Below are 25,864 nucleotides of genomic sequence, written 5' to 3'. Positions count from 1 at the left end.
AAAATGGGGGCATGTTAAGGCACAATATGCACCTTATGAGATACCCTGGAGTGTCTACTTTTACAAATGGTAGGCCTTTGTGGGGGTTTTTGAACAGTCAAACTGTTATAATACCCCAAATGGAAGCATAGGCTCATTATATCCGTCTCTCAAAATTCTACTGTGAATACTGAAAAGGACAGGTCTCCTATATGGCACTGTAGCTTCACAAAATAGTGCCAAAGACATACAATGGGGGTACCGTTGTACTCAGCAGAAGTAACTGAACACATAATAAAACTTTGTACAGGAATAGCACACAACAACTTTACAAAATACACATGAGAAGTTCTTTGTTATACGTTTGTGTGCGAAAACCCCCCCAAAACACAATTTTACTCCAATATTTAGCAGAGGTTGGCGGTAAAATGGCTACGTAGAAAGTGTCAAAACAACCTTAGGTAAATAGCCTGTGATGTCTACTTTATATAAATATATACTTTTGTGTGGCAATTTTGTTTTATTTTATGGCTATTAGGCTTACAAGACAAACATACCAAATTCTAAAATCGCTCCATATTAAAATTTTATTTTACTCCTTGTGCTTTGTGACCTGTAACTACCAAAAAAAACTGAAAATCCCAGACACATTATATATTCTGTAAATCAGAACAAATAAATGAATTTATTTTTAATTACTTTCCTTAACCTGCACTAATTATGCACACATTATGATTGCAAAAACTGTAAAAAAAACAACAACAATATTTTTCATTTTTTTTGCATTTTTCTGTATTTTTTTTATAATAAGTAAGCATTTATATATTTATATGTTATATCAAATTAAAGCCCTTTCTGTCCTTTAAAAAACAGTATATAATATGTGTCGGTGCAATAAATGAGAGAGATGCAAATTGCAGTTGAACGCAAACAGCAAGAAAATGCAAAAATTGCTTGTCATTAAGTGTAAGTCAAGCTTCTGAAGCTCTGTCCTTAAGGGGTTAACAATTATTTTGTCAGATGTTCCACTGCCATGATTGCCTAGCTAATAAATTACACGCATCCTGAAACTACAAATGTAGATCACCCCTTACCAAATTTGCAAAGGCCCAATATAGACAAGTTCATTTTTAGACCTGTACCTATTAAGTGGATTAATCTCATAAGAGCAAGCATTAGGCTGTTAGAGTAGGACCTGCCGAGAATGGGATACATTGACGTTGTGGCAGGCTTATGCAATGTATGATCATATAATGTAACCAAACCCCTATTATTTTTTACCTAGGTGAGGTGTTTTTAAATAAAACTATTTAGGATTTGAAATCACTGTTTAGTTAATAAGAGTGCGCTGGTTTGTGTAATATAGATATGTAGATATAGAAGATTTCAATAAATATATGATCTAAGTATATATTTAATTTTTAACTGTTACTAACATTAAGGGGTTAAGAGGGGCAGAGACCGTGTCAGCCAGTGATTTCACATCATTGGCTGACACATAGTAACAGTGATCACATCCTGCAGATCACGGTAATTGGCCACATGGGGAGTGCCTGGGTGGTACAGGCATGCCCCCCACGCGATCTGCAGGGGGATAATTGTGGCAGTTACATGTGTCAGCCAATAGGAGAACGCATGTGGGGACACAGATCTACCATAAGTTCTGCGATATTAAGTGGCACTGCGACTACTCCAGTCTCTCGACACTTCTTGGAAAAGGGACACAACTTGTCCTCACTCCGGTTTATGGGCATAGACCATGTACCAATATCCCCCAGTGGTGATCGTGACAATTTATTGCTAAAGCGTGAAGCTTTTTGGATGTATACCCTAGAAACTTTATCCCCAGCAGGCTTAAATGAGAAAAAACGGTTACACAGTTTTTTTATCAAGAAAACGTATCATTGGGTTATATCTTGTATCTTATAACTTGGATCTGTTTGCCGATTTTCCATGATTGTAGCTAATGCATATTATATAATTGTCTCCTTTAAAGTATATTTACAATATCTAATTTTCTAACTATTACATACTTGTTACACATCTTACAAATGTGATTGGTATGATTGGCATTTTGTCTCCATTTCTCTCTTGGTTATGGGTTAATAACTTGTACATATCTTTTAATTCCATTTTTCACATTTTTTTTTTTATTTTTATATTTCACATACCTGTCATACACAGGATTAATTTCATTCTCTACGTATTTGAAATGTGTCATCAATAATGTCATGTAGGTCCGTTGTTACCTTTCACCCTCTAATAAGATCACAGCATTCACGTATATAAGCCATTCTCTCAAAAAAAAGTCTTTACAGACTGAAAAGTCGACCTGTACGGTGTGTATTCCTGTTATTGCTCAATAAAGCAACAGTTGTTATTTACTTTAAAAACTCTTGAGTGCTCTCTACTGGGAATATATATAATATACATGATATATATGTATTATATTATAACTTCATTCTAAGTGTATTTTAATACTAATATATGTAATTATATTAACATTAAAATACACTTGACGTTACATATATATTTTATTTGATAGAGATGCATTGATTCAATATATCTCTAGGAGATGCAGATTGGCCAGGGCTGTGTTTGGCTTATGTTCGTTCTACCCTGTTGGGAAAACATTATGAGTGGCTCACAGAATCACTTCTACAGATGTCAGCTGTAAGCAGACCGGTCAGAGGCAGCAGCTGCAGACTTGAATAGAAGTAAGGTTTTACTATATTTTGGGTATGTCGGGAGGGGGGGGGGGATAACACTATAGGGTCAGGATACATGATTCCTTTAATATTCATGTATTTGAAAGTTTGTCAAGTATGTCTTTCTATGTATTTGACAAAAGTTCAGATTGCAGGTGCCTACTGGACCCCTCAGTTTGTGTCACATTACTCAAGCAGTTTGAAAACCAAGTAAGGGGCCATATACTTACAAGCACCATAATCACTGAAAGGGTCTGTAGTGTTTATAGTTCACAGAATGCCCCTTTAAGAACCAACCGCTTTATTTTAACCCCTTAAGGACCAAACATCTGGAATAAAAGGGAATCATGACATGTCACACATGCCATGTGTCCTTAAGGGGTTAAACTGCCAAGTCATTCTTCCCTATCACCTAAGATGGTATTTACTTGTATGTATGCATTAAAGTTATAGACTATAGTACATGGAAGCCTTTATGTTAAATAACTAAAGTAGTAATTTGTCTTTTAATCATTCCAGAACACATTAGGATTCTCCCCTTCCGCAGATACAGTGATGTACAGATAAAGCGATCTTATTTTCTTATAAAGGAAATCTAAAGACATGGGAACATTTGGGTTTGTTTACTGTTTTGTCTATAGTTTATAAAGAACTAGAACAATAAACCTGGAATTGGAATGCCTCACATCTAGGATTTTCACTTTTTGAGTTGTATGCAAATATTTCAAGGTGTGTGCATTGTATCAAAGTGAAGTCTTCAAAACTTGCAGACTGTAAGTTTACTAGTAGTCACAAAAGCCAAAATGGAATTGCTAAAGTTTTCAGTATATTTTACACTGCATATTATATATTTGTGTATGTCTACATTATATTTTATATATTAAAAGCCAATTTAAAGTAAAAAGATTCCAGTCCATCAAATTCAACATTTTAAACATTTTTTTTTGATGTTGTAGTTCCAGAAGGCAAAAATCCCAAATTAAAGTGATGGTCAAGCAATGTTGTAAAAAGTAACTGGGTCAAACTTGGGGACATGTGCAGTTCTAATTTCTGAATTTGACAAATATATTTATACTAATTGAAGAGCTTTTACTGTTGGAAGATCTGTGGGTCAACCGTGAAGAAGTAATAGTCACTTTCTCAAGTGTACTCATTATTCAGGCTGTGATTTTCCTCATATGCTTTGGAGACATGTTGATTGGTAAAACATACAATCTGTATGCATTTATGAACTGGAAAATGTCTGATACTACAGATAGATTTGGACAAGGCTTGCATGAAGCTGCCAATCACAACTTGTTCCATTCTCTTACGCCTAGAAGAAAAATGCTGAACTGGAGTCTGGAACTTGGCTTCTGCAAAATCTATGCTGCAATAAATTTATTACAGGTAGTGTTTATTGGAAACCATGAAGGCCATGCCAAATGCGCAGCTAAAAATAAAAACATTCAACATAAGCTTCATTACATAGTACTTTTGACCAAAATATGAACAGTACGTTAGACTGAACTGTGACACTTTGCCCTTTAGTGGACCACATGTTGACTTTAACTCTTTATGACCTTAACAAGGGCTGAACTGCCATGATCTGGACGCCAGTGAAGTACAAGTAATAAACTATGTGGGTGATTTGCTAATGACTTCTTTTCTAACAGACTTTTTGTATGTATGAGGTTATCACTCCATAAACTGCTTTAACCCCTTAAGGGCCGCACTGTTTTGGCCATGTTGTACGTTAAGGACCAGAGCTATTTTAACACTTTTGTGGTGTTTGTGTGTAGCTGTAATTTTCCTCTCTCTCATTTACTGTTCCCATACAAGTTGTTATATATTGTTTTTTTCAGGACAAAAATGGCTTTCATTACATACCATTATTTCTATCATGTCATAATTTAATTTAAATTAAAAAAAAAAATATGGTGAAAAATTGAAAAGAAAATACATGTTTTTTGACTTTAACTCATCTACAAAAGCTAATGAAAAAAACTGCTAAATAGATTAAAAATTTTGTCCTGAGTTTAAAAACACCCATTGTTTACCTGCATTTTTGCTTTCTTTTTTTGATAGCTATAGAGCTATAAGTACAAGTAGGATCTTGCTGTTTCAAAACATAAATCTTTAAAATTTATCAATCGTGACATTGTAACACTGTTATCTGTCATAAATCTCTGAAAAACACCCCACATGTACATATTTTTTAAAAGTAGACAACCCAGGGTATTCAATAGGCGGAATGTCCAGTTTTTTTGTTTTTTTTAGTAGCCACTTAGTCACAAACACAAGCCAAAGTTAGCATTTATATTTGTTTGTGTTAAAAAGGCCAGTGTTTGTGACTAAGTGGGTACTAAAAAAGACTGAACCCCATTTGCAATACCTTGGGTTGTCTTCTTTTGCAAATGGTATGCCATCATAGGGGTAATTTTCATTCCTGGGTTACCATACAACCTTCTTTGCCGACCTTTCAAACGACACCCTGGCGTGGTGAGGATCCCTCACCGCATTTCTCCGAAGGCACGACCTCAGATTCCGCTGGCAGCCTTCCTACACACTCACCATCCAACAAGGGTTGGAATCTCGCCAGATCCGGGACCTGAGGAACACAGCAATGCTACTGCAGGTTTTGTGCCTACCACAGGACCTCCCCAAAGCACACTTGGACCCGACAAGAACTGTCCCGTTCATACCACAGGGTCTGACACCTGACCCCTACGTAGCAGTCACTACCTGAGCTACATATATGTTACATACTTAATATATGTTGCTAGCATGTTAGACACTTTACCTGCAACAGTAAGCCTACCATAGTCCTAATGTTTGTATTGTTTCCTCAATCCTGGCTACCTTAACCCCTTAAGTCCGGAGGGCGTACTATTACGTCCTTTTAAAAGCGGCTCTAAACGCCGCCGGACGTAATAGTACGCCCTCCGGTTTTTAGTAACTTACCCGGTCGCCGGCGGTCCCACGCCGGCGATCGCGGTTGGGGGGACTCCCAGGGAGCCCCCCCGCGGCACATCTTCCTCCTCCGGTGCCTCCCGGTCATGTGAGAGTGAGGTCCTTGCGAGGACCTCACAATCACATGGCCGGGATAGCTGGCTCAGGCATTGCCAGCAGGGGGACCAACTGTAATGACAGTTGGTCCCCCTGCTGGCTGAAAATCAAATAAAAATAATGTTAAAAGTGTAAAAAAAAAAAATTTATACTTAGATCATATATATATATATATTATATATATATGATCTAAGTATATATATATATATATATACACATATACATACACACACATACACCGTCTAGGTGTATTTTAATATTAATATATATATAATTATATATATATAAATATCAAATTACACGTAGACTGATACTGATTAAATATATATATAATTATTGTTATATATATTTATAAATAATATAAAAAAATAAATATGTAAATACGTAAAAAAATAAAATAAAATAAATAATTAAAAATAAAATATAAAAAAATATATAGATGTGTTTTATTTCGTTCTAACTGTATTGTGATATTAATATATATATATTTATATCAAAATACACGTAGAACAAAATAATATATATCTATATACATAAATATATACGTATATATCACTATATATACCTATATATAAATAAAAATATTAAAAAAAATATATATATATATACGTATATATACACATGTGTGTATATATATATACATATATTAATTCTACACATATATTTATGTAATAATTTTACATAATTAGGTATCCTAATTAATTACAATTAGCGGGACCTGCCTGACCACCCATGCCGAAAGTATAGGGAATTTAATTTGCTAGCACTATATTTAACCCTATAACTTTCCAAGACACCATAAAACCTGTACATGGGGGGTACTGTTTTACTCGGGAGACTTCGCTGAACACAAATATTAGTGTTTCAAAACAGTAAAATGTATTACAACCATGATATCGCCAGTAAAAGTGACGTTTTTTGCATTTTTCACGCACAAACAGCACTTACAGGGACGATATTATTGCTGCAATACTTTTTACTGTTTTGAAACACAAATATTTGTGTTCAGCGAAGTCTCCTGAGTACAACAGTACCTCTCATGTACAGGTTTTATGGTGTTTTCAAAAATTACAGCGTCAAATATAAGGCTTGTGTTTAATTTTTTTCACATTAAAATTCGCCAGATTGCTTACGTTGCCTTTATGACCCTATGATAGCCCAAGAATGAAAATTACCCCTATGATGGCATACCATTTGCAATAGTAGACAACCAAAGGTATTGCAAATGGGGTATGTCCAGTCTTTTTTAGTAGCCACTTAGTCACAAACACTGGCCAAAATTGGCGTTTTTTGCATTTTTCACACACAAACAAATACGAACGCTAACTTTGGCCAGTGTTTGTGACCAAATGGCTACTAAAAAAGACTGGACATCGCTTATTTGCAATACCTTGGGTCGTCTACTATTGCAAATGGTATGCCATTATGGGTGTAAATTTATTTCCTGGGCTACTATACAGTCTCAAAGGCAACGTAACCAATCTGGCGAATTTCAATTTCAAATGTAACACGCTATATTTGACCCTGTAACTTCCCAAAACACCATAAAACCTGTACATAGGGGGTACTGTTTTACACGTGAGACTTTGCTTAATACAAATATGTGTATTTTATTGCAGTAAAAGCAAACAGTATTATGACATTGACAGTTAAAATGTCATGTAGAACTAAAAAAATAAAAAAAAATCTTATTTTGTCCCATTTTTTCATATTAAATTATGTTTCATAGCTAAATATTTGATATTAAATGAAAGCCCTGTTTCCCCTGAATAAAATGATATATAATAAGGGGGGGTGCATTTAATATGAAAGAGGTGAATTACGGTTGGACAGACATATAGCGCAAATGCCAGGTTTTGTTTACGTTTTGTTTCGTTCACAACTTGTACATTTGGCTGCGGTGTTAAGGGGTTACCATGCTGATGTATGCATCTTTCAATGGCTTAAATTTATAAATACATACTACTGCATTACACTACATGTACAGCATAGCACACCTCAAACTGTCTTGGCATGGCAGTGGTCACACATACAAACTCATACCCGGACTAGAAAGCCCACCTACAACCTGGTACGGCAATTCTTCTATTCTATTTCCCCACTTTTATAACAACATTGCATAATGACACAGACATTTCCTCAGAGGGTGTTTTGAGCAGCACACAGAATTGTTGGGTCCTTAGTTTCTGTAGAAACACCACCCGGTATCGGTGACATGCGTGCTGCAAGGAGGATATAATAATAAAGTAAATGCTACTAGGATTAATGAATCAACATGCAACTGATTCTAAGGGTTACAAAAAAAAAGCAAGTACATAAAACAGATAAAAGGTGTTACTACATAAACCGAGAGCAGACAGTGTGTGCTGTGGGGTAGATCTGTGTGAAAGTTTGAATTGCTGTGGAAACTGTCAGGTGAGTGTGAGAGGAGTAACTGAAGAACAGAAATGAAAGGTAAAGAATGTGCTGTGGCAAAGAAAAAAAGACCGTTCAAGAAAATCAAGAATAGCAAAGCAAATGTATAAATAGACCAGTGTATGTGCTCCTTAAGTGCCAAAAGGATGTGAATATCAAAATGAAACAAAAATAAAACTGTGAACAGCCTGCTAGTGAAAAAATATATGTAAACACCGACCCAGAAATGCTTGTGTACTAAATGAGTGCATGGGGGCATCTGCCTCCAAGTGGTATATACCAGCAGTATAAGCAAAGTAGAATGTGTGCATACATAGATTACCCTCCATGGTAGCCTATTAATAAATCACTCACTAATAACCAATAACAATGATTCAGACATATAATCTAAATGTAAAAATGTATAAATAGTAAACAAAAAACTCATATTGCATGTTAAAGTCATAGTCTATCCTAATTAGATACCTACTAGACAACAAACATAAACTATATAGAATGCATCTATACATACATATTGCAAGGGCTGACATATTACTAGGCCCCCTTCTTCTAAACAATGTTTTATTTATATATATATATATATATATATATATATATATATATATATACATATATACACACACACAATGCTGATGATAAATAGAACACGTTAACGAATATCCAAAAACGATCTAAATTATATATATATTCGTTAAGTCCTTTGGGATGTATAGTGTCCAGTTGTTTAATCCAAAAGGTTTCTTTTTGTAATAGTAGTCTAGAACGATCTCCACCTCTGGTTAGAACGGGTATCACATCAATAGCAATAAATTTAGGAGTGGGTAATCTGATTGAATTCCCGAAAATGCTTTGCCACCGTTTTTTCCGTCTTCCCATCTCTAAAGGCTGTCATGATGGCCGATCTGTGACCTCTGATTCGGTCTCTGAGTCAAGTCCGTTTTTCCAACATAAAATAGACCATAAGGGCAAGAAATTAAATGTACAACGTGATCTGTTAAGCATGAGATGTAGTGTGCAATCTTATATCGTTTGCCAGAGTGTGAATGTACATAGGATGAGTCCAGTTAACATATGTCTGCATGTTACACACCCTGTACAGCGAAAACATCCCTTTCTCTGACAATTTGGGAATCAGCCTGTCCCATGGTAGATCCGTCTTCAACAATAGATCTTTCAGGTTCTTGTTCCTGACATAAGCTATCTTTTGAGGATTAGAGAAAATTGAACTGAAGGTTTTATCCGTTGACAAAAAACGTTTTTTAATGGCTCAATCTAAGGTTTTCTTCAATATGTTTTATATCCTCTTTCCAAAAACGATTGGCGCATCCTCTCTATTTGTAGCTCTCGTTTAGACCCATCCAAATTATTCCTCATCACCCTGAGGAATTGAGAAATTGGTAGAGAATTTTTTAATGCCAGGTGGTGAAAACTGGTAGATTACAGCAGTGTTCCGGTCAGCTGTTTTTTTTTTGTTTTTTTTATATGAACTGTAACCAATCTGGTTATCAACTCTGTATACATCCACATCCAAGAACTGTAATTTTCTGTCATAATTTAGAATCAAGAAAATCGGAGATTCATCATTGGTCAATACCTCAATCATGGAAATAAGTTCACCTTCAGATCCCGACCAAATAATAAAAATGTCATCCACAAATCTATGGTATGAAATAATCTGTGAACCATAGTTCTGAAGAATATTGGACCTTTCGAAGATATGCATGTAACAATTGGCATAGGACGGTGCTATGACCGATCGCTGTCCCCCGGAGTTGTATGTAAAAATTCTTTTCGAATCTGAAGTAGTTATGGTACAACAAGAATTCAAGACATTCAACCTAAAACTCCACAGGTGGACCTTTGTATTTTTATTTCCACATAGCCATGTCCGTATAGCTTCCATCCCCCTATTGTGGTTTATGACAGTGAAGAGATTCTTTACATCAATTGTGGCAAAGATCACTGGTGCGTTCGGTAGATTAAGTCCTCTCATTTTGGAAAGAAAATCCTGAGTATCTCTCAGGCAGGTCGGTATATCTTCAATACTGGATTTACAGTGATAGTCTACAAATTTAGCAAAAGGTTCTAATACCCCTCCACGGGCCGAAACAATGGGTCTTCCTGGGGGCTTCCTTGGATCCTTGTGAACCTTTGGTAAAGTGTACAACACTGGAATTTTGGGATTTTCATTCACTAAAAAGGCCCCTGTGTATTCATACAGCCACCCTGCAGTCATCCATAGTCCCACCAACACACGTAATTCGTTGAGGATCGAAGTGGTAGGGTCATAGTGATGGTATCACGTATCAACTGATCTCCTGAGCTGGTTCAGGACATTTTCCCTGTAGTCTTTGTAATCTTGGATCACAATGGCGCTCCCTTTCTCTGCCGGTCTAATAGTGATATTGTCATCATCCCTCAAATCTTTTAAGGTTGTTTTTTCACCTGCTGTAATATTGTCTCCATTTCGCTTGGGTTGGTTCAAAGTCTGTTCTGCATCATGCCGTATTAGTTGTCGAAATGTCTTGATCGAATTATGCTTGGTTTTGGGTTCCCATGTGCTCTTGAGTTTGAAGGGGTGTTTCTCTTTCTGTCCCCACTGGTCTCTAGAGATGTTCAGGTTGAGCGTCCTATTCATCTTAAAAAGTTCCACATGTAGACCAAATCTATCTGGTCCTGTAAATGGTACAAATGTTAACCCTTTAGATAAAATCTTAATATGATCAGCCGTTATTGGTTTGGTGGATAAATTGAAAACGGGATTAATTTCTTCCTCATTGGAGGTTTGGATCTCTGGTTTATAGCTCTTTCCTCTCTGCCCCCTCTTGATGGGTCTGGGTCTACATTTCCTCTTGTGTGTGAAGTTATTGTTGTTATGGGGGGGATTGTTGGAATGTTGGGCTCCACACCTAAACAAAACCTGTGGGGACTCTTGTCCCGTATGGACTCCAGTCCTCCATACCGTTTCTGTGCTTTCAGTTTCCGACATGGACTCAGAGGAACTGGTATCAATAGACATGAATTGGGGTTTTCTTATTTTTGATTTCTATCTTGTGAATTGTGGTTTGCGCCTTTCCCCGCATAACCAATGATACACTTGGTGGTGTGTGTAATCATAGTTCACCCTTTCAAGCTTTTGTTTCTTAAAGGGACACTATAGTCACCAGAACCACTACAGCTTATTGAATTTGTTCTGGTGAGTAGAATCATTACCTTCATGCTTTTTGCTGTAAACACTGTCTTTTCAGACAGAATGCAGTGTTTACATTACAGCCTAGTGATAACTTCACTGGCCAATCCTCAGATGGCTGTTAGAGATCCTTCCTGGGTCATGGCTGCCTAAAATGCATCTAAACATTCAGTATCTCCTCCCTCTGCATGCAGACACTGAACTTTCTTCATAGAGATTCACTGATTCAATTCAACTCTTTGAGGAGATACTGATTGGCCAGGGCTGTGTTTGAATCATGCTGGCTCTGCCCCTGATCTGCCTCTTTGTCAGTCTCAGCCAATCCTATGGGGAAGCATTGTGATTGGATCAGGCTACCACTTCTGATGTCGGCAGACTGTTTTTTTTATTTATTAAGGCAAACAGCATGCAGATCTACAGCTTCTGGCTTGAATACAGTAAGATTTTGCTATATTTATGGAGGCATGAGGGGCCCGGGGGGGGGGGGGGGGGGGGGGGGGGCTATATGGTGGTTTTAACACTATAGGGTCAGGAATACATGTTTGTGTTCCTGAACCTATAGTGATCCTTTAAATTTGATCAAGTAATTCCTATATCGTATGATTTCGGCTTGCAGCGTAATAATTTGTTGTGCCGACGGTGATGCTGTAAGCAAAGGTGTATTAGATATTTCCACTTTGTTAATCGATTGTTTTACCACCGCCAACTCATTCTTCACTTCCTCCACTGTGATTATCATCCAGTCTAAGGCACATTTGTTCGCAATGCTCACCCATTTTCTACAGAATTCAGGGTTATATCTGCCAATGGTAGGTGCATTCCGCACCCTAGTAGTCTGAAATGAAGGTCCAAATCCACTTCTCTCCTTTTAAGTATAATAAGTTCATTATATATATATATCTATTTAATAGAAGCCACATATTTCATCAGTTGATTTGGGCCAAATAATCTGTTCAACCTCTGCCTCTGTAATTTGTAATGTCTCAGCAGTATCCAAAAGGGTCTCTGCCCTTGATAAAAAAAAATCCTCCATGAAAAAATGCTTGATAAATAAAACAGGAATCAAGCATTTGGGAATCTATATGTAAATGTGTGTGTGTGTGTTGGTTATTGTTGTGATGGCCGCGGCTGGACAGTGGAGGACCTGGAGATGCACAGAGCTACGCAATGCCATGTCACATTCTGACGTGATGTCATAGTGCTCCACCATCACAGGTTTTCAAGGAGTAGCAGGAGAATCCGTTTGGCACAGGATGGGGATGGCGCTATTGGGGGTATACCAGAAGCTGGACTCCGGTGTCGCATACTGGCAGTAGCAATGGGAGTGGAGTCTGCTTGTTGGCTAATATTGTTTTTTAAAACAAGGGCTGGGGTTTTAGTACAGAGGGGGAGGGCTGGGATTTAGTACAGAGGGGGGATGCTTTTTTTTTTTTTTATACTGTACTTGTCAAAACAAACCTACGTTTCTATGAAAATTTAAGGTTTTGTTTTTTTTGCGGCACACATAAACTTAAACCTTGTTTATGAGGCCCATGCTAGCCTTAGAGTTTGACATGCTTGGTGTACACGATCAAGCTACTATACATTTTCTCTGAAAAGGCAGTGTTTGCATAAAAAGGCCTGAAGGGAGCTATTCTATTCACCAGAACAACTACATAAAGTTGTAGTTGTTCTGGTGACTATAGTGTCCATATAGATTTATATATATATATCTCTATATATGAATAAAAATAATAAAAAAAATTATATATATATATATATATATATTATTTCTATGTATATATTTATGTAATATTTTTCCATAATTAAGTCCTTTTACTACAATTTGCACAAATATTAGTGTTTTTAAACCGTAAAATGTATTCCAACGATGATCTCATCAGTGAAAGTGACTTTTTTTTTTGCATTTTTCACACACAAACGGCACTTACACTGACGATATATTTGTGATACGTTTTACACTAATTTGTGTTTAGTGAAGTCTCCGGAGTATAACCGCACCGCTCATGTACAGGTTTTATGGTCTTTTCAAAAGGCTTGTGTTTCAGTTTTTTCACATTGAAATTAGTCAGATTGGTTACGTTGCCTTTGAGACCGTATGATAGCCCAGGAATGAGAATTACCCCCATGATGGCATACCATTTGCAAAAGTACAGTATGTCCAGTTTTTTTTAGTAGCCACTTAGTTACAAACACTGGCCAAAATTGGCGTTCAAATTATTTTTTTGCATTTTTCACACACAAATATGAATGCTAACTTTGGCCAGTGTTTGTGACTAAGTGGCTACTAAAAAAGACTGGACATGGGGGGGCGGGGCCTGACTGCCGAGCAGACTGGTCGCACTGAACCAGCGCTCTGTGAGAAAACTGGCAAATAAGCGACATTTAACTACAAATGCCTATCTAAACCCTCTAAAACACAGCAGTAGAGTAGTGGGGTGATCCCTGAGACTCCACTGGCCGGATCGATACCCACGAAGAGGCGACCAGAAGCAGACTGAGGATTGCGGCCTACTAACGCATGCAGGCGCGAGAGAGGCGGCCGACCTCCACGCCAGCAGATCAGCGGGACATGCTACAGTCCTCCTGACCCCGTTTCCCCCCCTTGGCCGGTGAGGGATATCCCGGCTACACCAAGCGACAGGCACAATCCTCACTTACCTGACCCAGGCAAACTGAAGCTATGTGCGAGAAACCCCGACCGCGCAACTCACAAACGAAACAGGGCCTCAGGGGTCCAGCCAAGATGGCGGCTCCGGCAAGATCGGCGCCAAACTACACCCTCACCAAGCCACCTGAACAGATCGGGGAATTCCTTGACGTTTCCTCCCAAGATCTCTGCACTCAAACTTCACATTAGAGGACGGTCCCTACACATGGCGATAAGAGGACTGGCGGCATGGATACGCACGGCGTTCTGGCGCCGCCTAGGCAGACACCTACCTCAAATCCCCAGAGCAGCCTCGGACCCGAAAAGCCGCGGGAGTCCCAGACCTGCCTAGCAACTAACAGTCCCAGCACTAGCCGCACCGCAAAGCTCAACCCACCGCGGAGGACCTAGCAGAACTGACAGCACAAACACTTGCCCTGCGGCAGCGCTGGCGAATGACCGGCAACACACTTACCCGCGACCAACCGGAACGAGAGCACTGGGGAGGCAGGTGTATTACCGCAACCACCATCACCCCACTTAGCGAGCAGACCAGCCCAGGACACCAGCCCTGCACGTGGCTCACCCACCCAGCCTCCAGAGTCGGCATCGGATAACTAGTACAGCCTACGCTGACAGTGGACTATGCTCCTGCACGGAGAAAAAGCCCAGTCCTCTCGAACGAACTGTAACTATGGTCCTTTCACTGTCCACCGACCTAAGCACGGCTTGAACATTCTACCTAGTATTCACATTTAACCATGCTCTCTCTTCAAGTTCACATAACACCCTCAAGAGACAAGCGTGTAGGCCTAGCACAGGATATGTTTAACCAATCTGTTATAATTCTACACCACACAGGCACAAAATGTATCCGACAGCTGCTTAGGACTCTCACATAATGTACCCACTTAACGCATTGCATAGGGGCTGGCTGTTATTACTCCTAAAGCATGTAGTTCCTAACTGCCTCCCTACCTGGCCGGTTTAGTACTACTCATACTGTTATTAATATGCACAGCACAGTCGAGGTATTATAGCCATTCTCAGAGTCAGATAGCCATGCATACTGTAACCTTGCCAAGTCAATCACTCTTATTAACCTTAACATTTAATGCTAGCCTGTTCAGCAAGTACTTGTATTATTGTCTTATTTTATTACTTAACCTTCATGTCAGTTTCCATAATGATCATCAACGCTTTATATTGCCTGTTACACTGACATAGCTGTTGATTAACCTTGAACCAAGCCTGATTCTTATACCAAAAAATGTGCAGATGTAACCTATGCCGATTAATGACCGGTACCTGCTGTTGTGGCAGTGCCGGAATGTTTGTCATCATTATGCACACCAAAATAAAGAATTTAAAAAAAAAAAAAAAAAAAAGACTGGACATATACCCCATTTGCAGTACCTTGGGTTGTCTACTATTTGAAATGGTATGCCATCATGGGAGTAATTCTCATATCTGGGCTACCATACGGTCTCAATGGCAACGCAACCAATCTGGCGAATTTTAATGTGAAAAAACTAAGAAATGTAACATGTTGTATTTGACCCTGTAACTTCCCAAAACACCATAAAACCTGTACATTGTGGCTACTGTTTTACACGTGAGACATCACTGAATACAAATGTGTATTTTATTGCAGTAAAAGCAAGCAGTATTATGACATTCACCGTTAAAATGCCACGCAGAACTAAAAATACATTTCTTAATTTCTCAATTGTTTTTTTTTAGATTGTATTCATATTAAATTGTTCCATAGCTAAATTTTCTGATGTTAAATGAAAGCCCCGTTTCTGCTGAATAAAATGATATATAATAAGTGTGGGTGCACTTAATATGAAAGAGGTCGTTAAGGGGTTAAAAAATGTGCTCCACTTATTTATTTTCATATGAATGTGTGCTAGCTATTATGTATAGTTTTATCAGAATCTTTTGAATGCCTGCTATATGTACTGTTGGGAGTTTGCTCAGTGAAAGGATACATGGTGTGATTGAAACAATGTCTGGTTTCTATAAACATTGCCTAGTAGTTTGGCTCGATAGTTGAGGCATTTCAAGGCAAGGTTCAAAACAAGTTTGTCAAGTTCCTCTTCTTGTACAGTTGTCAGTACAGTCATTTGTGCATTTCATTCTCGAAGTTGCATGCTTTTATGCCCACTCTGAATTTATGCTTAACAAGATGGCCCCTGCATTAGAAATGGTGTTACATATATTTCTTTTTTTCTACAGTGTATCCTTACACAGAGGGAATTGCAGACCTATAAGGTTTGAACCACCAATGCTGGATTTCCATGAGCAGTAAGTAGATGTTTCTTACTATGGGAGATTTATCTTACATTTCTTTAATTTGTTTTCAGTTTCTAGAGAAGGATATATATTTAAATCATGATCCATTCTGGGGGAAAATTGCTAATAGACATATATGTTTTTGTGTAAATTCATTATTTCACATCCATTTTGTTGTTTTTTGTGTGTTTTTTTTACACTGTAAGCTGCTTTTGTATGAATGCATGTTACTATGCTGGAATGCTAGCCTTTTATAATCCTGCTGTGGGACTGTTATTTAAGTATATTCAATAAATATTTTATTTCAACTGTTTTATAATCCTCAAAGTAAAGATTCGGGTAGTTATATACTTCTCACTAGTAGACACCTTTTTTTTTTTTGCCATGTATTTCTGGTGTTCAGTATGCATACAATATAGTAATTGTGTATATTTGTACAAACCAATAAATTACCTAACATATAGGTATTCATAACAGTCCACTACATGTAATATATTTTTAATGTTTCAAGGGAATGTAAATGAATGCTCCTCGAAGTATATGAATAAGGGCAATATTTAATAAGTTGTTGCTCTCTTGTGATGTGGAATACCCCATATGTAGGCAAACTGCAGCTGCCAAGTTAAAGCCCCTATTAAATTTACTGGTAGAGGCTGACTGGAGTTGCAGTTAATCAATGAGTAGCAGGTGGCATGTGACTTCATGTAAAATGGTAAATGTATCTACGCAAATAGTTTGATCATAATAAGAAATGAATTCAACTCTGAAATGTGCATACATTATGGTTTTGGAAGCTAAACACATAATAGTTTATTTTTACATGGAAAATATAAAGTTACCTCTATAATAAATGTATTTGACACTGACATATTACACATTTGCGATTTCTTGTGATTGGTTTGTCATATATGTCACGTGTCCACATACAGGTGGATTAAAAGTGCTATTTGGTAGTTTGGTAATCCCTGACTTTATGATTCTCTGAAATTGTGGAGAAAGGAGCAGTTAAAAAAAATAAATGTGTATTCTCATTAATCAGAATGTTTTACATTCCTTTGATGTGGATGTTTGATCAGCAAAGCTACAATATATTGGAGAATTGGCTTTGGATCAACTGTTGCAGTGTTGTATCAGTGGATTTAGCTTTGCTCTATAGGTTGGTCTTCAAGCTATTAAATCTGGGTGTGATCCATGTAAATAAATATGCTGCAGTCAGACAACCAAAGGATCAGTAAGGAAAGTATGGCCATCAGTGTTGTGATCATTGGCTTTTTCCATAGTTTGTTCTTGTTTCTAATGGCGCAGTCAGAGAAGGCTGCCTTGTACTTACACCTAGATTTCCATTTAGGAAGATAAAGTAAGTTTAATACCAAAGCTTCTTACATCAGTCTCATCATACTGGATTTTTTCTCAACCCAAAATAATAGCTCGATTTCTGAAGTCATGCATAGTTCCAGCAATTTTGCTTGTATGGTTTTGCAAATATGGAGCAAAAGAACATATGTTTGTAATTTTGAATTAAAGCTGTACTCTGCTAAAGTCACACTGTCATTTTTTTTTCATTATTTTTTTCCTTTCCTATTGTATCTTATATCTTAATGAGTATATTCCCTTCTACGTTGCCACTTGCATTTAATTGTATTTATTATCTTTTCTTACTTGCACTGGTTCTCAATATCCAGGTGGTGCCGTTTTGTTGTTCTCTAGAACGTCTGCAGTTTGCCCTTGCTGTGATTCTTTGGATTGATGAATTGTGGGTAAATTAGCTCAGCAACTTAAAAGAAAACTTTTACCTCAAAACTATTTTTTTAATTTAAAGGAGCTGTATGGTCACCTTAACATCATTTATGGTCCCTGGCACTTTCTTTAGCACCGTATCTCCCTTTCACTGCGGCATTGAGTTCTTAAAAGGAAAGCACGTTGCTGGGCAATGGCGCTGCCGATTGCTTAGAATGACTTGCACTCCTGCGATTGCATTGAGTTGGAGGGTGTTGCATCCGGAGGGTAGGGATTACACCTCACACTCCACTACTCCCACATTGATTATCTTTTTTTTTTTTGTAGGTCAGGTCAACATTTATCTCTGCTAAATGAGAAGGAAATAGATGGTGCAACATGGCCTTACTTCTCTCTGGTAACTCATATCATGCGCTCCCCCTTGTTTATACTCAAGTAGAGAATCTGGGTCTATTCGTTTGGATACAGAGATAGTGGGAAAAAATGGGCAGGATTAGATTTCCCAATACTTGGAGAATGCTAATCTGGAGCTATCCCTGATCACAATTTGGGAGGCCTGCAAATGTGTGGTCAGAGGTTGCATCATTCCTTGTCCACACCGGAAGAAGCAACAATCAGGTATAGTGTTAAAGGAACACTATAGTCACCTAAATTACTTTAGCTAAATAAAGCCGTTTTAGTGTATAGTTAGATCATTTCACTGCTCAATTCACTGTCATTTAGGAGTTAAATCAATTCCTGTTTATGCAGCCATATCCACACCTCCCCTGGCTATGATTGACAGAGCCTGCATGAAAAAAAAAAAAACTGGTTTCAATTTCAAACAGATGTAATTTACCTTAAATAATTGTATCTCAATCTCTAAATTGAACTTCAATCACATACAGGAGGCTCTTGCAGGGTCTGGCAAGCTATTATAGCAGGGGATGAGAAAATCTTAATTAAACAGAACTTGCAATAAAGAAAGCCTAAATAGGGCTCTGTTTACAGGAAGTGTTTATGGAAGGCTGTGCAAGTCACATGCAGGGAGGTGTGACTAGGGTTCATAAACAAAGGGATTTAACTCCTAAATGGCAAAGGATTGAGCAGTGAGGCTGCAGGGGCATGTTCTATACACCAAAACTGCTTCATTAAGCTAAAGTTGTTCAGGTGACTATAGTGTCCCTTTAGGGTTAATGGCAGATGTTTTCTTTTTTCGAAACTGTAAATAAACAGAATAAATCAGTTATTGACAATCGGCCGAAAGGCAACTGATAATCCGTATACGCTCTTACTGATTAAGCTCTTAAAAAAAAATAAAAAAAAAAATATATGTATTGGTCGATCCCTAGTTCTAATATTAAAGGAACACTATAGGGTCAGGAACAAAAACATGTATTCTTGACCCAATAGTGTTAAAATAACCATCGAGACCTCCTGCCCCAACCCCTAACTATTATTATTATTGGTATTTATATAGCACTAACCAATTCCACAGCACTTTATAATATTATGAAAGGGGGGAAATTTACAATAAATTAGACAATTACACAATGACACAGGAACAGTAGGTAGAGGAGAGCCCTGCTCAAACAAGCTTACAGTCTAGAGGAGGTGGGGTACAAAAACACAACAGTGCAGTAAGGATGACAGCCACCAAACAAGGTGGGAAAAGTAGCAGAGCTGGAGGTGAAAGAGTGTTGATTTTTATGAAAGCAAGAAAGAGATATGGATAAGTATAGATAAGTTACTCTGGAAGTCCATAAGCATTTTTGAACAGATGTGTTTTGAGGGACTTCTTAAGGATGGCAGGTGTTCTATGCCGTCCTTATTGGGCTGACTCTAAACGCCGCAGGGCGGCATAGAATGTCCTCGCCGTCCAGGGGACTTACCGGTTCCCTGCCGATTCCACTCCAGCTGTCGCGATCCTGGGGACGATCCGGACCATGTGATCGTGGGGTCCTCATGATTGCATGGCCGGAATAGCCGGCTTATGCAATGCCTGCAGGGGGACTGCCTGAGTGTTAAGTTATAAAACCGTTTTAAAATAATAAAAAATAAAAAGTATTTGGATCATGTGTGTAAAGTAGAGACAGGAGCTCTCCCTCGGTTTTCCAATATATATATATATATATATATATATATATATATATATATATATTTATATATTGGCACTATATACATATAATAATATAATTTTATATATATATCTATGTACTTTTATATACACATACATTTTTCACACACAAACAAATATGAACGCTAACTTTGGCCAGTGTTTATGACTAAGTGGCTGCTAAGAAAGACTGGAAATACCCAATTTTTAATACCTTTGGTTGTCTACTTTTGCAAATGGTATGCTAACATGGGCGTAATTCTCACTCCTGGGCTACCATACTGTCTCAAAGGCAACATGACCAGTCTGGCAAATTTCAATGTGTATAAACTGAAAAATGTAATGTGCTATATTTGACTCTGTAACTTACCATAAAACCTGTACTTTTGTACTCGGGAGACATCGCTGAACACAAATATGTGTACTCTATTGTAGTAACAGCTAACAGTATGACATTCACAGTTAACCCCTTTAGGACAGGCCTGTTTTTGCGATGTTGTACGTTAAGCTGTAATTTTCCCCTCTCTCATTTACTGTTCGCATACAAGTTATATATTGTTTTTGTTCCAGGACAAAAAGGGCTTTCTTCATATACCATTATTTGTATCATGTCATATAATTGACTTTAAAAAAAAAAAAAAATGAAATCAAAAATATGGTGAACAATTGAAAAAAAAAAAAAGTTTTTTGACTTTTGTTTGAGAAATCTTTTACTTACCTACGAAAGCTAATGAAAAAAACTGCTAAATAGATTCAAAATGTTGTCCATAGTTTAAAAGCACCCAGTGTTTATGTGCTTTTATGTTTTGTTTTGTTTTTTGCAAGTTATAGGGCTATAAGTACAAATAGGAAATTGCTGTTTCAAAATATATATTTTTTAAAATGCATCAATAGTGACATTGTAACACTGTTATCTGTCATAAATCTCTGAAAAACACCCCACATGTACATATTTTTTTTAAAAAGACACCCCAGGGTATTCAATAGGCGGTATGCCCAGTTTTTTTTTGTAGCCACTTAGTCACAAAATTAGCATTTATATTTGTTTGTGTGTTAAAAATGCAAAAAACTATTATGAACGCTAATTTTGGCCAGTGTTTGTGACTAAGTGGCTACTAAAAAAGACTGGACATACCCCATTTGCAATAGCTTGGGTTGTCTTCTCTTGCAAATGGTTTGCCATCATGGGGGTAATTCTCATTCCTGGGCTACCATATGCTTTCAAAGGCAACGTAACCAACCTGGCAATTTTCAATGTAAAAATATTTGACCCTGTAACTTTCAAAAACGCTATAAAACCTTTTATACTCGGAAGACTTTGCGGAACACAAATATTAGTATTTCAAAACAGTAAAACTTATCACAACAATTATATCATCAGTAAAAGTGCTGTTTGTGTGTCACTTTCACTGACAATATAATCGCTGTGATATGTTTTACTGTATTGAATCACTAATATTTGTGTTAGTCTCCCGAGTAAAACACATATACAGGTTTTAGGGTGTCATAGAAAGTTAGAGTTAAATACAGTGCTAGCAAATTAAATTCTCTGGACTTTCGGCCTGGGTTGTCAGGCTGGTCCCTCAAATTGCAATCAATAAAATTACTTAATTATGTAAAAATATTACATAAATACGCTTGTAAAATTTAAATATGTATGCATATTTATATATTTGAAGTCTACGTGTATATTTATATAATTATTCATGTAATTTTGTATATGGACATATGTATATTTCGTATTTTTATTTATATATACATAGATATACAATTTCATTCGAAGTGTATTTTGAGATATATATATATGTGTGTGTGTGTCTCAAAATAGTTAGAATAAAATTTCATGTAGATATATTTTTTTACATTTTTATTATATTTACGTTTTTTAATTTACTTATTTGTATTTTATAATACAATATATTTAGTTATCTATAATATATATATATATATATATATATATATATATATATATATATATATATATATATACGTATGTAATTTAATTATAAGTGTATGTTTATATCAATATATGGATATATTAATATAAAAATATACTTAGTATGACATTATATGATATATAGACATATATTATATACATTACACACATATAATATTTTTTTTATTTTATACTTGCAGGGAGACTGCCTGTCAGCACAGACAGTCCCCCTGCAGGCAGACACTAGGACACCTATTGTGACCATGTGACCGCTCTGTTGAGCGATCACATGGCCCCGGGGTCCTAATTCGCCGCGGGGAGTCTGCCTGGGTTGTCAGGCAGTCTCCCCACACCGGGAGCAATGCCTACTGCTGCCGGGGGAACGCCGGTGATCGGGTTAGTACATCTTACCGTTATGACAGTTCAGGACCATCACCGGTCCTCAACGGTAAAATACCGATGGCGGTCCTAAGCCGTCCCCGGTCGCGAAGGGGTTAAAATGCTATGCAGAACTAAAAACAAAAACAAATTTTCTTAATTTCTCACATTTGTTTTCTATTTTTTTCATATGAAATTGGTGTGTGTGTGTCCCTGTTTTCCTGAACTAAATGATATAGAAGTAGTGTGGGTGCATTTAATATGCAAGAAGTAGATTATGCTTAAAAATCATGTAGCGCAAATTCCAGGTTTTGTTTGTTTTGATCTAAACTTGTACCACTGCCTCCGTCCTCAAGGGGTTAACCCCTTAATGACTGAGCCAAATGTACACGTTTTGATCAAAATAGAACGTAAACAAAACTTTGAATTTGACTGTATGTCTGTTCAACCGTAAATCACCTCTTTCATATTAAGTGCACCCACACTTATTATATATCATTCTATTCAGGAGAAATATAAATATATATAAATTATTAAATAATATCCATGTGATTGTGTAGCTTAGTGGATGCAGTGTGTGTATGGTAGTAGTCTGTGGCTAATCCATTTTATGGGCTAAATTGTATATAACTACATTATTTAATACATTTATTACAAATAATTTTCATTTTACCCCCCCTTCCCTACCTTTTACCTGTGGCCATGGAGGGGGACATTACACTGCCTGACAGTCCAATGGCTTTGTGCAGGCTGCCAAGAGCCTGCATCTTAAAGAGGGGGCGGTTGGCATCCAAAACGGTAGCAAGCATGTGCAAGAAAGCAAGTCTAAGTACCAGTTAACTAGGGAATGGAATCCCTCTGAACAAAGGGAAACCTCTCTGAACAAAGATTAGGTTACTAGAACATGGAATCCCGCAAATTTGTATATATTGGGAATCAGTCCCTTTCCATCCAGTTTGACTCCTGTATCAAATAACAAATAACCTGGCCTTTCCACAAAGCCTGGTCCTTAGGGCCTTCTGTTTCTTAAACAAGGGCGACAACATATTTGTGTAAACGCTTAGTTCAGGTGCTGAACTATTTCCCCTTTCTCATCTCCTTAACGGCAGGCAACTCACCTACCTGAAATATTTTCTATACTGCCAATTCTAGCACTTTTAGACGTCACTCGCACTGATCAGACACAACATTTAAACCTCTGACAGGTGATATGAATAACATTGATTATATTGTTACAATGGCACCTGTTAAGGATTGGGATAAATTAGGCAGCAAGTGAACAGTCGTTTTTTGAATTTTGTGATGAAAGCAGGAAAAATGGGTAAGCGAAAAGATCTGGGTGACTTTAATAAGATACAACTTGCTGGCCCTTAGTATGATGGGTAAACGGCTGGGTCAGTGCATCTCCAATATGGCAATTCTTGTGGGGTGTTCCCAGTATGCGGTGGTTAGTACCTTTCCAAAAGTGGTGGGAAAATGGACAACTGGTGAATCAGCAGCAGGGTAATGGGTGCCCACAGCTCATTAATACCCATGGGGAGCAAAGGCTAGCCTAATTGGTCCAATTACACAGAAGAACTAGTGCAGCTCAAATTGCTGAAAAATGTAATGTTGTCCATGACAGAAAAGTGTTGGCTCACAGTGCATCGCAGTTTGCTTCATATGGGGCTGCGTAGTCTTAGACTGGTCAGTGCCCTTGATGCCCAATGTCTGCTGCCGAATGGGCCTTCAATGGGGATGTGAGTATTAGAACTGGACCATGGAACAGTAGAAGGTTGCCTGGTCTGATGAATCATGTTTTCTTTTAGATCAGGTGGATGGCGAGGTGGGTGTGTCATTTACCTGGGGTCAGGAGGATGCACTATGGTAATAAGGCAGGCCGGTAGAGGTAGTGTTATGTTCTGGGCAATGTACTGCTGTAAAATCTTGGGTCCTGGCATTCATGTGGATGCTTCTTTGACACATACTTCTTATTTAGAGATTGTTGCAGACCACATACACAATGTATTCCCTGATGGCAGTGGCCTCTTTCAGCAGGATAATGCACCCTGACACACTGTAAGAATTGTTCAAGAATGTTTTGAGGAACATGACAAAGTTAAAGGTGTTGCCTTGGCCTCCAAATTCCTTCAGATCAAGATCTGATTGAGCATCCAAAGGATGTGCTGGAGCAACAAATCAGATCCATGGAGGCCCCACCTTGCAAGTTGCAGGATTTAAAGGATCTGCTATTAATGTATTGATGCTAGATACCCCAGGCCCATTCAGAGGTCTTGTGGAGTCCATGCCTTGACACATAAGGGCTGTTTTGGCAACACAATATTAGGAAGCTGGTTTTAATTTTGTGGCTGATCCGTGTACATGGCACGTAAATTTAGACATCCCACACCATTTGAGTACTATTGTAGCCACACCGAGCACCTCCCTACGAACATATCTTCTCTATACCAACTATGACTACAGGGGATACGCACGCACGCCCGCACATATACACACTTAAATTTGCCTTGCAGCGACTTTTCGCCGAACAGGACCGGGCTAAAGTGTTGGTACTGTTCCATCATAGAAATTGGTAATATACACCACAAAAGCTGCACAGAATGCTAGAGATACCGTGAGGCGAAACACTGCTGCTCATATTCTGGGAATGCCCAATGCTAAAGCCATTTTGGATTTGGGTGATGAGGGGTGGAATGCCTTCCCGGAGACATATTGTTGAATCAGACCATGCTACCAATTTTCAAAATATAAATATTTAAAATCTTTGTGCAACTGCTTATTGCAGCTTTGTCCAGATGCCTGCCCTCTGGATGCAACCCAAGTATTCAAGTCTGCTGGATTGCGTGGAATTGATACACCAGAAGGAGCATTTGACTGCCCTGAATGGCTAGAATGAAAAAAAAAAAAATATATATATATATATATATATATATATATATATATATATATATATATATATATATATAGAGAGAATATGGTTTTTGCTGCTGGCTGTGGGTAAATGCTCTCTTCAAACACCTATCAATCTCCTCCTCTGCTCTTTCACTTGTTAAGGTGTTCCTTTTGGCTATTTTTTGGAATTGCTACTCAGATTACATTTTCTGAGGCTGATTGATTTTCTTGGAATCTTTGGATTCAACTTTTTTGTTATGACTATTTTATGAATGTACTTGTGAGTGTCCTATGAGTTTGTTTTGATGAGTGTTGCCTCACTGAACCTAATTTGTTGTTGTGATAATTATTGTTGTGATAATTATATATATATAGAACATCCATAGGAAAGCATTGTGAAATGCTTTCCTATGGACTATTTGAGTGTGCGCGCGGCTCTTGCTGCGCATTTGCATTCCGCTCCACTTGGGAGCCGACGTCGGCAGGAGAGGAGAGGTCACCAGCGCAGAGGGAGCCCGGCGCTGAATTAAAGTAACCG

The 25,864-nt window shown here is 37.7% G+C and overlaps 1 protein-coding gene across 3 annotated transcripts in view; it reads left to right on the top strand.

Moving 5' to 3' along the window:
* TMEM131 (transmembrane protein 131) overlaps positions 1–25,864 on the top strand; it is a 232,515-nt gene that overhangs the window by 97,805 nt on the left and 108,846 nt on the right. For all 3 annotated transcript variants that reach the window (XM_063459103.1, XM_063459094.1, XM_063459085.1), the window contains exon 4: positions 16,232–16,300. In XM_063459103.1, coding sequence (XP_063315173.1) covers positions 16,232–16,300 — 69 coding nt within the window. The remainder of the gene's footprint in view (positions 1–16,231; positions 16,301–25,864) is intronic.

This window comes from Pelobates fuscus, chromosome 1 (assembly GCF_036172605.1).
Source record: "Pelobates fuscus isolate aPelFus1 chromosome 1, aPelFus1.pri, whole genome shotgun sequence".
Lineage (NCBI taxonomy): Eukaryota > Metazoa > Chordata > Amphibia > Anura > Pelobatidae > Pelobates > Pelobates fuscus.
This window is presented reverse-complemented; position numbering and strand designations above follow the sequence as displayed.